Below are 13,245 nucleotides of genomic sequence, written 5' to 3'. Positions count from 1 at the left end.
GACACACGCACCGGCACGCACTTTAATGTGGGAATTGGATGTTAGTGCAGCCCGCGAGTTTTGGATGAATGTCGCTTGCGTCACACTTGCCGACCTTCTCATTTTTCCCGGGAGACTCCCGAATATCAGAGCGTGATGACACTGCATTTGGCGCCCTCTACAGTCTGCCCAATCAGTGTACCTGCTCGGCCACAAGTGGAATGCAGCTCTAGCTTGCTCACGTATGAGACAGCAAGGCTACTAACTCAGCAGCCACACATCTTACACTGACGGTACCAATACCCAGAATCCCATGCAGCCCTAACTCTTCCGCTCAACCAACCACGAAGAGGGGGGGGGGGGTTGATGTGTGGGGGGATTTGGTGGTAGCGGGGTGTATAATGTAGACCGGAAGAGTTAGGACTGCATGGGATTCTGGGTAATGGTTGTGTTGTGTTTATGTTGTGTTACAGTGGGATGTTCTCCAGAAATGTGTTTTTCATTCTTTTTTGGTGTGGGTTCACAGTGTGGCGCATATTTGTAACGTAACAATGTTGAAGTTGTTTGATACGGCTACTGTCAGTGTAAGCTGTGTGGCTGATGAGTAACTATGCTTTGCTGTCTCCTGTGTGAGCAAGTAATAACAACATACAACATGTGGCTGGCCTGGCATGCTGTAAGTAAATGCTATAGAGGACAATTACTGCAGTGCAATTAGGGCACGCCCTTTATATAGTAATTAGAGCAGGGGTGGGCAATTAATTTTTACCGGGGGCCGCATGAGCTACCCGAGCACTGCTGGAGGGCCACATCGACAATATTTCAATTAAATTTTGCTCAATATTATTTTTGATATATACCGTAAGATAAATAATAATAATAATAATAATAATGATAGTAATACTTCAACATAGTGTGTGTAACAGCATTCCATTACTAATATATATAAATTAACATTAATAATAAATGACAGTAAAATAAGCACACGTATGACTGAGGAGTCATAGTGTAACTTTGTGTGGTGTTTGAGTTGTCCGACTTTTTGTGTGGCCTTAAGCACCAGTGGTTTAGTGCTATGCGTGTTGGTGACAGATGACAAGTTGGTTTTGGCCTGGTTTGTACGGCAGAAAATGACTAGTTTTTCGAGATAGAATTGTTTTACTCGTGTTTTTGGTGTGGTTCTGTCCGAATATAAACAGTTTTGTTCAATAAAGTGATCGATATAATTCCTGTCCTCGAAGCATCTCGATAGACGTTACAATAATTGAACGGTGTTCAATTGAACGGTGTTGACGAACACCATTAGGGCCGCTTGTTGTCACTGTCACTCAAAGTTGCATTGCAAAATTCCATAGAATAAATATGTTTATTTTGTTTATAATTCAGATGGGATTTGATTTGGTGCGCGGCATATACTTGCTGCGCGCAGCAGACGCTTGAACAGTGCGCAATTGCGCAGGCACGCACCTTAGGTGAGGGGACGTTGCTTTGCAGTTCATGTGTTGTTGAAAACACGGCATTCCTCATCAACTTTTCTCTTTTTGGCGTCTCGGGTGTAAACCGTGCATCACTTGTCGCTGCATGTGCACCTTCACTCGCAGGTTACACACGGACACACGCCCATAAATAATACTTTTCAAAATAAAAGCAGCACAGTTGTATTGCGCGCAGGACATAGATGTTTTTTCAACTTTATTTTGTAATTGCAGTTGTTCACATTCACTCACAATCACGCATACGTCCACACGGAAGTAATACAAATAACGATTTTCAAAACAAAAGCAGCACCGTTGTATTGCACACTCGACATAGATACTTTTTTAAATTTATTTTGTAATTTATAATTGGCCTCACGCGGGCCGGACAGGGACGCACAAAGGGCCGGATGCGGCCCGCGGGCCGCAGAATGCCCAGGTCTGAATTAGAGTGTTAATAGGATTATTTTTCCCTGGGAGTAGTCTATGAGAGACACTGACATCCATAAGTCTCCTGGGAAAATCGAGGGGGTCGGCATGCATGTAGCTGAGCCGCATCAGAGTGGTCAAGGAGCCGCATGCGGCTCCGGAGCCGCGGGTTGCCGACCCCTGCACTAGACACACCAATAAGCTTGTCTATACTGTAGATGTACAATAATACTCCTCATAGGAAGTTGCCATTGGTTATATTTTTTATAACTTTGTGAAATGATACAATGCACATTACGTATAAAATAAAAATATGACTGATTGTAGCCAAAGGCTGATTTCCATCCGCATCTCATTGCAAAGAAAAAAGCCTAATGCTCCCACTAATTCAGCGTTATAGTGAGTTGTATTTTTCATGCACTTATTTTTGCTGTTTTTATCTGGCACAAAAGGAAAGCCGGTCCCTGAAAATAATGCCTACATTAGGAAGTGTGCTAAATGTAGATTCCACTCATCATATGATTGGCACTTATTTGTAGTACAGAAAAAAATGGTCTACTTACAGCTACATTGTACTCCCAGTTCATCCTCCAGAAGTCCACCACTGTGTTGGGCAGCGGGCCCTGAGTTGCAATGTAGGCCTCTGGGCCATCCATACCCTGGAAAAAAAGTTACATATCAAAAGAATGAAGGAAAATAAAGAAAAAAACTAAACATTGTTTTAGTGTTATGTCTTACCTTGATGAAATTGGCATTGATGTAATCTGTATCCTGATTGGTTGTTTTTAACGTCAGCTTCACCCGAGTGTGATCAACTACAGAGAAAAGAAGGAAAGGAGGCAGAATATTCACTGAATGTAAATATGGGAACTTAGATACAGATGAATAGTATGGTCATAGTAAATGTATCTCTGGTGGCCTCCATGAAACATTCATCTACAAAGAAATATTCTATTGCTACCACAGTTTTAACTTACACGGCAGTATGTCCTTATACCGGTTCTTCTTGACATTGTCCTCGCATTCTCCTACATTGGTCGGGTAGATCTTTTCCGTGCGGTACTTTGTGGATAGTCGCCGCAGACGCTGAAAAGAAGCATTGGAGGAGACAAAATTAGCTCTCTTTAGCAAATAAACATGAACATTCCTTCTATTTTTTCAACATTTTACTCCACACAGCTTATAATAATACACTGGACACACTGTGGGCTAATCTCCTTGCAGCTGACATTGAAGAAGACAAATTTAGGGACTGCAAAGTCTGAGAATGTCATCGGGGGCGTAGTTGTCTCATGTGAAAAATGGTCGACTGCAAAGCTTCAAAAAGAGAGGAAAAACTCACTGATGGCACTGAATAAATGCCCACGCTTGTGTGCAGTTTAGATTAAGGGGATGCAGCATATGGAATGGCCTTGTGTCTTTCAGAGCTACAGAAATCTGCTTCTGTGCACACAAGCACCATAGATACAACATCTAACTGGAGGAATACACATTCAAAACACATTTGTGCACTCAACTGGATCCAACTAAATAGCAGCTATAGTGGGATGGTGGTGGCAAAGAGGGAAAAAAAAGGTATATCCACCCACAGTTGTGAGGAAAAAATATTTGCTTCTACTGTATAAGGTTCTGCAGCTTGTCTTTATATTTGCGCCCTTCCACGCCAGGCTCATTAAAAGCCTGAATGAGAAGAAACTGTGTTGAATACAAATAAAACATGGACTCTCATCAAAGTGTGGGGCGCGCCCCACTGGTGGGGAATAGAGACATGACAGGTGGGGCGCGAGGAACGGGAGGAAATTTCACTTTACTTTTTTTTTTTTTTTTAAATTATATTCTTAGATTTTTTTTTTACTATGCTTTCATTTTCTATACACACTGTAAATCACTTTGTGATTCTGTCTGTGGAATCCGCTATATAAATAAATGTAAATTACTTCTTTTTCCTGTAGACTTTAAATTTCTAGGTAGGAGCGCAAGTTTGACAGAGATAGCAACAGTAACTAATGGGGGCGGGGCTAAGCGGAAGCTCTGTGAATGGCGAGTCACTGTGCGAGGATTTGCTGTTTTGCAAATACATAAAAAATAGAGCCACTGCTGATGAGCTGTTCGAGATAATGGACAGTTTCCTCAAAGAACACAACCTTAAATGGGAAAACTGTGTGGGCTTTTGCTCTGATGGCGCACAGACCATGGCAGGGTAAAGAAACGGGCTGCAGGCTCTAATTAAGAGGGTTGCGCCAAATGCGCATTGGACACACTGTGTGTCATTCACCGGGAAGCACTCGCGTCAAGCCAGCTCAGCCCCGAACTCAATGAGGTTTTAACAGTGGCAGTGTCAAGCCTGCAACCCCGATTTGAAAAGCTGTGCAGTGCAAAACAGGCTCATTGCAGCCACTAATGCTGGAGTACTGTAAAACTCATGTTCACTTGCAGGGGCGCCGAAAAGGGGGGGTAAAGGAGACGGATTCTAGGGGCCCATGATGGAGGGGGGCCCAGAGAGGCCCCTAATGATGATGAAATTATAATACAGAAAAAATAATGACACTAAGTTATTTACTAACATATAATCACACATGTTTTATTTTCCATGTCCTGGTAACAATACCTTTATTTGTTTTGGAAGTATCAACACCTGCAGGGCCCTCCCTCCCCCCCCTCTATTTACGTAAAATGGTTCAGTCCGACTGGATAAGCTGCAGGTAGAGCACCACGATTTGTCACAGACAGACAGCCCACAGCGGGCAAAGCGGAGGAGACAGCAGTATGCCTCAAAAATCAGGCAGCCAAAAAAGAAAGGAAAATAAAATAAGAGAGGAGAAGGAGTTGAAGGGTCGACGATATGTCACCCAATATTTCCCAAAAAAAAGTGGGTTTGTTAGTTGTGGTGGAAAGTTATGAATATTAACTTTGTCCCTGTCTGTGGTAATAAGCTAGCTCACTTTTCTCACCATGTTAGCTCAAGAAAACTCTGGATTTTTACATTTTACTGCTATATTAGTTAAATAATCAATCCAGTCAAACATTTATCAAGCTGTTCTTATTCAATAATAGTTGATCTCCCCTCTGTCAAAATGATGCCTCATTCTGAACAGAGTCAAGTGCACCAGCAGCAGCAGCAGCTGTCTGTCAGCCCTCAAGTCCCTCTGCCCCTGAATCAGCCCCAGTGCCCCCACATGAGGAAGGAGGTGAGCAGCTGTGTGTGTTGAAATAATAATAATAATAATATAATACAAAATATAATACATTTTACCACAGTCTCAAGAATCAGTGGTGCAGCAAATAAATGACTCAAAATTAATTCCATTGTATTCAGAATACCATTAAAATGCATAATTGTATGTAAAATAGCATCAAAAAATGTTGCCGCTGTGTTGGGGGCCCTGTAAAGATTCTTTTCATGGGGCCCAAAATCCCTAGCGGCGCCCCTGTTCACTCACCCTGTCTTGCCAAAATGCATAGCTCCTCCTATTTTTTTGCAAAGATTGCAAAGTGGCACTTTTATTTTATTTATTATTATGCATCAAGTTATTTGATTTATTATTGAACTTGAAGCAAGTTATAACACTTTTATTTTATTTATTATTGAACTTGATGCAAGTTATAACACTTTTATTTGATTTATTATTGAACTTGATGCAAGTTATAACAATTTTTTTGATTTATTATTGAACTTGATGCAAGTTATAACACTTTTGATTTATTATTGAACTTGATGCAAGTTATAACACTTTTGTTTTATTTATTATTGAACTTGATGCAAGTTATTTGATTTATTATTGAACTTGATGCAAGTTATAACACTTTTGTTTTATTTATTATTGAACTTGATGCAAGTTATTTGATTTATTATTGAACTTGATGCAAGTTATTTGATTTATTATTGAACCTGATGCAAGTTATACCACAGCTGCACAGTTATTTTATTTATTATTGAACTTGATGTTATTTTATGTTATTGAGTTTGAATGTATACAACTTGATGTTACTTGATGTTCAATAAATTTGAAAATGTTAAGCTTGGCATTAGCGTTCTGTTGGGGCGATGGGGGCAGGTGGGGCTTGAAAACTCCCCCTTGTCCAAAGTGGGGGATGACAAAAAAAGTTTGAGAACCACTGCCTTAGGTCATGCCACATAGCTCTATAAATTCCATAGACTTTTAGTTAGTAATTTATGAATTATGCTGGTAATAAACATAACAGTACAAACTCCATAGCTACTGTCTGTAGAGACCCGGTTTCTAATTACTCAGACTTCCTGTTATGTAAAACACACACATACTGACGCACGCATGCACGCGAGAAAAAAAATTAAGGAAGCCTGTAGGGCGGAAGAGGAAAAATAAAGCACAGGCCGTCTGTGCCTGCTGGACCTTCTTTACTGGGGGAGGCAGAAAGAGTCTCTTTGATTGCTAATGGCTTCTTTGATTCCTGGTTTCCACGTGCTCTTCTTGACACACTTCTGAGTGAAATGGGAGGGGCGGGGGTAACGTGGTACTAGCTGAAGATCTTGGATAACAGAAGAAGAAACTGGTGATGTATTTCCTGCAGCAAACCACAATAACTGAGCTTCCTGTCCACCCCCCCCCCCCCCACACACACACACACAGGGCGTTTCCCACACAATAATGATGCCGCCTTCACAGACCCCTGAGAGGGTGAGTCATTTGGTGTAAAATTAGTGGACGATGCCAGGGGGGTTAGTGTGCAGAGACTGCTGGACATAATAATAGCAATGAATACAATAATGCAGTAGGTAGAATGCTGGGAACTGGATAGACAGAAAGCGCCCACAGAAGTCTGGAGACAATTGTAGTAGTTGTAGTGCTCACAAATTGTCCCTGGCAAAGGTAAAAAGTGGAGAAGAGAGTAACTAGAAAGAGGTAGAATAAGAGTTGGGAATTAGAGCTGCAGCGTTAACCTACTTTCTGTCTCCTGGCTGAATAAGCATTGCTGTAGTTGCTTGGTACGCTGAATAATTCACACACACACAAACACACACTGTCTTCACTTTAGCAGTGAGCGCTGATTGGCAGAGCATGTGTTCTTCCTGCATATGCAGTGTGTGGAGTAAAGGGGGTTTGTGTGTGTGGTCAGGAAGTGGGTGTGTCTGATGGTCACCTTTCATGCACACACACATGCTAAAATAGGTCAGTGTGTACAATGCAGGCAAAGATGCCATCACCACATTGAAGCAATGAAGTGTTCTTGTAAGCAAGTTTGCACAGAAGCTTCACATCCCCAGTTATCTAATATAGGTCAGTGGAGCACGACTTCAGACAAACAAAAGGATGCAAAGGCCACAGAGTACTTTCCTTTAATTAGCTAGGGTTTCCTTCTCTTCCTCTGTCTCTCTCTGTCCATTCAAATGTTTAGTCAGAAGATAGCCTCTTTTGCAATACAAGTCAGCATATGAACGCAAAAGCAAGCCCTGAAGAACTCGTATTTGTTCATTAGAGACCTGCGTTAATTCGCCATGATATGGATGTACTCGTTGAATGGTTGCAGGCCACAATCAGTTGTACAGTAGGTGGAAAAACACATCATAGACCAGGTTACACAAAAACTGAACACCTATGCGGCAAATTATAACAAGCATATGTGGTGTGCCCTTTTTGGCTTTCTTAAGCCTTGTTGTCAGTTCAGTATGCATTTTATTTACAAAATATCCTAACGTACCATCTAACTTAAGTAACGCTTCAATGGGGTGACTGTCAGAGAGGTACACTTTAGTACACCTGTGAGGGTGCAGCTAAAATGTAAGCTATCGTGGGGCGGCGTGGCTCCGATGGTAGAGCGGCCGTCCAGCAAATTGAGGGTTCCTGGTTTAAATTCAGCTTCTACCATCCTAGTCACGGCAGCTGCGTCCTTGGGCAAGACACTTCACTAACACTTGTGTTTGAATATGAATGACTGTTTGGTGGTGGTCAGAGGTGCAGATTGGCAGTCAAGTTTCCATCAGCCTAACCCAGGGCAGCTGTGGCTACAAATGTAGCTTACCACCATCATAGTGGAGTAAATTAATGATTGTTAGAAAAACGCTTATATAAATTTTGTGATTCAATCGTTACTCGTACCTATCGCACAATCATAGTTTTTTAAATGAGTCTATACTTCGCTGCATTAAGCAACGTATTTAATGATTTCAAGCTAACTTTGTTGGATTCAACACAAAAGACAAATGCTGCTTCAAGGCGGGTTGTGTTTTTAAAAATCAGGGTTGATTTGTACTTCTGTGAATCAACAGAAGTGCATTACTCAAAGTCTTTGTTTTGGTATCGAGTACTGCGGGTCTGTAGATCTTTTGAGACTCTCACTTCTCTGCATGCATTTTTTAGCATTTCCAGGGGTACCAAAACATCCAGTTAATCTGTCATTTTAAATTACAGGTGCGCTTCGAGGGTTGATCTGGACACAAATTTCAGATCATGAATTACTTAATCCCAACCGTACTTAAAAGGCCTACTGAAATGAATTTTTTTTATTCAAACGGGGATAGCAGATCCATTCTATGTGTCATATTTGATCATTTCGCGATAGTGCCATATTTTTGCTGAAAGGATTTAGTACGGACATCGACGATAAAGTTCGCAACTTTTGGTCGCTGATAAAAAAAAGCCTTGCCTGTACCGGAAGTAGCGTGATGTCAAAGGTTGAAAGGCTCCTCACATTTCCCCATTGTTTTCAATGCAGCGAGAGCGATTCGGACCGAGAAAGCGACGATTACCCCATTAATTTGAGCGAGGATGAAAGATTCGTGGATGAGGAACGTGAGAGTACTATCTATTGTGGATCACGGATTTGTATTTTAAACCACCTCGGATACTATATCCTCTTGAAAATGAGAGTCGAGAACGCGAAATGGACATTCAGTGACTTTTATCTCCACAACAATACATCGGCGAAACACTTTAGCTACGGAGCTAACGTGATAGCATCGGGCTTAACTGCATATAGAAACAAAAGAAATAAGCCCCTGACTGGAAGGATAGACAGAAAATCAACAATACTATTAAACCATGGACCTGTAAATACACGGTTAATGCTTTCCAGCCTGGCGAAGGTTAACAATGCTGTTGCTAACGACGCCATTGAAGCTAACTTAGCAACGGGACCTCACAGAGCTATGCTAAAAACATTAGCTATCCACCTACGCCAGCCAGCCCTCATCTGATCATCAACACCCATGCTCACCTGCATTTCAGCGATCGACGGTGCGACAAAGGACTTCACCCGATCACCGATGCGGTCGGCGGCTAGCGTTGGATAGCGCGTCTGCTATCCACCTCAAAGTCCTCCTGTTTGTGTTGCTGCAGGCAGCCGCTAATACACCGATCCCACCTACAACTTTCTTCTTTGCAGTCTTCATTGTTCATTAAACAAATTGCAAAAGATTCACCAACACAGATGTCCAGAATACTGTGGAATTTTGAGATGAAAACAGAGCTTTTTGTATTGGATTCAATGGCGTCCGAATACTTCCGTTTCAACGATTGACGTCACGCGCATACGTCATCATACATAGACGTTTTCAACCGTAAGTTTAGCGGGAAATTTAAAATTGCACTTTATAAGTTAACCCGGCTGTATTAGTATGTGTTGCAATGTTAAGATTTCATCATTGATATATAAACTATCAGACTGCGTGGTCGGTAGTAGTGGGTTTCAGTAGGCCTTTAACTAAACTGAACCGTAACGCTTGGCGTAACGGTGGCTTTAGCAAGACACTTCTTATGTTGTCCTTTTACATCATAGACAACCTCTTTAAAATGACACTATAATAGACATAAATTACCTGCATATTTGAAGATTATGGTGTTGAGCTTAGCAAAAAGTGTGTTGTTTTATGCAAAGTCTTCATTCACCATGACCATGCTCTTCCTGGTCTGGTGGTGTACAGTACTTCTTCTGCAGGACAGACACTATGGGTTGCCATATAAATGTTGGCTAAGGCATTCCATTTAGGATCAAGTTTCAGAAATGATTTATCATATCTCAGTGATACTTTGCAAACAAGTGATGTTCGCCAGCAGTCTTCCCCTCTGAATCGGAGCAGGAAACAGATGTGGAAGAACGCCGCATAATCCCAGTCATCCTGGACAAGAGCTGCTGGTGGGTTGGTGTCGCTCGCTAAGATATTCACAGCCCATAAAGCACCAGCCTGCTGACCTCATAATCCTGGTCCTCCTCAACCTCTAACCGGCCACATCTGTCATCAGCCTGCATTGTGTCCCTGCACACAACATTTTACTCTTTTGATATTATTTTTTGTCATTCCATTTGTATCCCTCATGAAGTTAACATAACAATGCTTCAAGTGTGCATGGGTCACCTTAGTCACGCACAGACAAACATAATTTCCTGAGTGTGTGGTCCTGGTTAATGGCGTTGTTTGGCTTTGTCGCTTCTCGCTGAGTTTGTTACCTTTCATCATGTGAAGTTCACTGAGCGGAAACACTGGTTGGCTTCTCTTGTGAGAACAAGGCAGCTTCAGGGCAAAAGGCCTCTTTTTTCAATTAAGAGGAGGCGGCATCTTGACACTGGAGAAATTGTGAGGTGTTTTTACTGTAACATGAAGAAGGAATACACACATTTACAAGACTGGCAGAAGACGCCTGCTTGTTTCTCTTGTGGACATCTGGTAACACAATCTCTGATGTCTTTGAAAGACGGACCGACAGTGATGCGTTTATCTGTAGACCAAAGCTAATGCTCGACCATCCAGTTTTTTGAGTCAGGACAAGACAAAACAAACTGAAACACAGATTCTGCAGCTTCTCAAGATTTCTATGGATAAATGTTGGTCGTTTGGATGCGTGTGGCAGCATGCTGTGGACACTGGCTGCAGCTTTTGTGATGTGGACTAACAATGTTGCAGGCTAAGAGTTTCCTCCAGCTTGCCAATATAGTTCAGGTTAGGCCTGGATGACTATGGCAAAATTAATAATCACGATTATTTCGATTGATATATAATCACGATTAAAAACACGATTATTTATTCATTTGAAAACATGAGTGTTTATTGTATCACCAAAAGTCAACTTTAAACATAGCTAAAAAAACGGATATAAATTAGTAACAAATCAACCACAAGTAAAATAATAATAATAATAATAATAATAATAATAATAATAATAATACATTTAAATAACAATAACAATATAAAAACAATAACATTCTGACGCAGTTTTACATTTCTTTTCGTTTAACTAAATAAGCGTTTATCACTTGCAACTAGGGATGTCCGATAATATCGGACTGCCTATAATATCGGACTGCTGATATTATCGGCCGATAAATGCTTTAAAATGTAATATCGGAAATGATCGGTATCGGTTTCAAAATTATCGGTATCGGTTTCAAAAAGTAAAATGTATGACTTTTTAAAATGCAGATGTGTACACGGACGTAGGGAGAAGTACAGAGCGCCAATAAACCTTAAAGGCACTTCCTTTGCGTGCCGGCCCAGTCACATGATATCTACGGCTTTTCACACATACACACAAGAGAATGCAGGGCATACTTGGTCAACAGCCATACAGGTCACACTGAGGGTTGCCGTATAAACAACTTTAACACTGTTACAAATATGCGCCACACTGTGAACCCATACCAAACAAGAATGACAAACACATTTCGGGAGAACATCCGCACTGTAACACAACATAAACACAACAGAACAAATACCCAGAACCCCTTGCAGCACTAACTCTTCCGGGACGCTACAATATACACCCCCGCTACCCCACCCCCCCCCCAACCCCGCCCACCTCAACCTCCTCATGCTCTCTCAGTGAGAGCATTTCTCAAATTCCAAGCTGCTGTTTTGAGGCATGTTGAAAAAAATTATGCACTTTGTGACTTCAATAATAAATATGGCAGTGCCATTTTGGCATTTTTTTCCATAACTTGAGTTTATTTATTTTGGAAAACCTTGTTACATTGTTTAATGCATCCAGCGGGGCATCACAACAAAATTAGGCATAATAATGTGTTAATTCCACGACTGTATATATCGGTATCGGTTGATATCGGAATCGGTAATTAAGAGTTGGACAATATCGGAATATCGGATATTGGCAAAAAAGCCATTATCCGACATCTCTACTTGCAACTTAAAAAACCCCTGTGCATTTGTAATAAGAAACAGTTAAATTAATTCCCACATATATGAAATCCATGGAAATGTGTGCAAAACTGGAACATAAATGCCCTAAAATAAAAGGAGCTGGTCGGATCTCTGTGAGGTGGCTCGCTGCAGTCAGCCAAATTTTAGAACTGTCTGCATTACTTTATTTACAGTAAATAAATTGATTTTCAATTATTGAGATTTAGTAATTGATTTTATAATTATCCATGTCCGAATTGCGATGCATCTAAAATTCAATTATTTTCCCCCACCTGTAGTAGTGGGTGTATGGATTGTTCTTGCTAGCTTTAGCATCATAGCTTAGTTCAGGACGGGGCGGTTGAGTGTGTTGGGGAAAATAAGTGCTACCGTACACATTACTTTCCCAAACAAATGTTCATCCTCTTTGAAATGACAACATTACACTTACATTTATGTCAATTAACATGATATTTTGCTTTTAACAGCGTGGTGAGATCCCAAACTTCAAGTAGACGTAATTTTTTAAAATTAATTCACTCCTCCTCTGTTCCACCATCACGAGCTCCTGAATTTGCATTCATGTTGTGTGGCCCATTAATCGTTATTTTTCAATTATGGTATTTTCAAAAATGTTTTAATACATACACTTAATTAGTATTAATATGTAGTTCTCCTATATAATATAATTTCCTTTATATATATATATATATATACATACTTTTCTTTATATGTAATTTCTTTTTTGCTCTATTTTTGGGCACGGCATGGCACAGATTGTATAGCGGCTGTGCCAGCAACTTTGAGGGTTCCAGGTTCGAATCCAGCTACCACCATCCGAGTCACGCCCGTTGTGTGTTTGGGCAAGACATTTCACCCTTGCCCCTGATAGGTTGTGGTTAGCGCCTTGCACAGGAGCTTCCGCCATCAATGTGTGAATGGGTATCATTCCAGGTAGGGCTGGGCGATATGGCCTTTTTTTAATATCTCAATATTTTTAGGCCATATCGCGATACACGATATATATCTCGATATTTTGCCTTAGCCTTAAATGCATACTTGATACATATATATTATTCTATGTGTCTACATTAAAACATTCTTGTTCATACTGCATTAATATATGCTCATTTTAAACTTTCATGCAGAGAGGGAAATCACAACTAAGTAAATTGACCAACACTGTATTTATTAAACAGTTATTAAGCAGTGGCACAAACATTCATGTCATTTCCAAAACAGAAAGTGCAAAAT

The 13,245-nt window shown here is 40.8% G+C and overlaps 1 protein-coding gene across 7 annotated transcripts in view; it reads right to left on the bottom strand.

The window, feature by feature from the left end:
- The window catches only part of ptpn12 (protein tyrosine phosphatase non-receptor type 12), a 48,240-nt gene that overhangs the window by 29,512 nt on the left and 5,483 nt on the right, over positions 1-13,245 (bottom strand). For all 7 annotated transcript variants that reach the window (XR_009828058.1, XM_062065737.1, XM_062065740.1 and 4 more), the window contains exons 2-4: positions 2,861-2,969; positions 2,622-2,698; positions 2,447-2,542 (exon numbers count right to left, since the gene is read on the bottom strand). Coding sequence is in view for 6 of the 7 variants with exons in the window: in XM_062065737.1 (XP_061921721.1) it covers positions 2,447-2,542; positions 2,622-2,698; positions 2,861-2,969 (282 nt within the window). In the remaining variant the exon portion in view is untranslated. The remainder of the gene's footprint in view (positions 1-2,446; positions 2,543-2,621; positions 2,699-2,860; positions 2,970-13,245) is intronic.

The sequence above is a fragment of the Entelurus aequoreus genome, linkage group LG12 (assembly GCF_033978785.1).
Source record: "Entelurus aequoreus isolate RoL-2023_Sb linkage group LG12, RoL_Eaeq_v1.1, whole genome shotgun sequence".
Taxonomy (NCBI): Eukaryota; Metazoa; Chordata; class Actinopteri; order Syngnathiformes; family Syngnathidae; genus Entelurus; species Entelurus aequoreus.
This window is presented reverse-complemented; position numbering and strand designations above follow the sequence as displayed.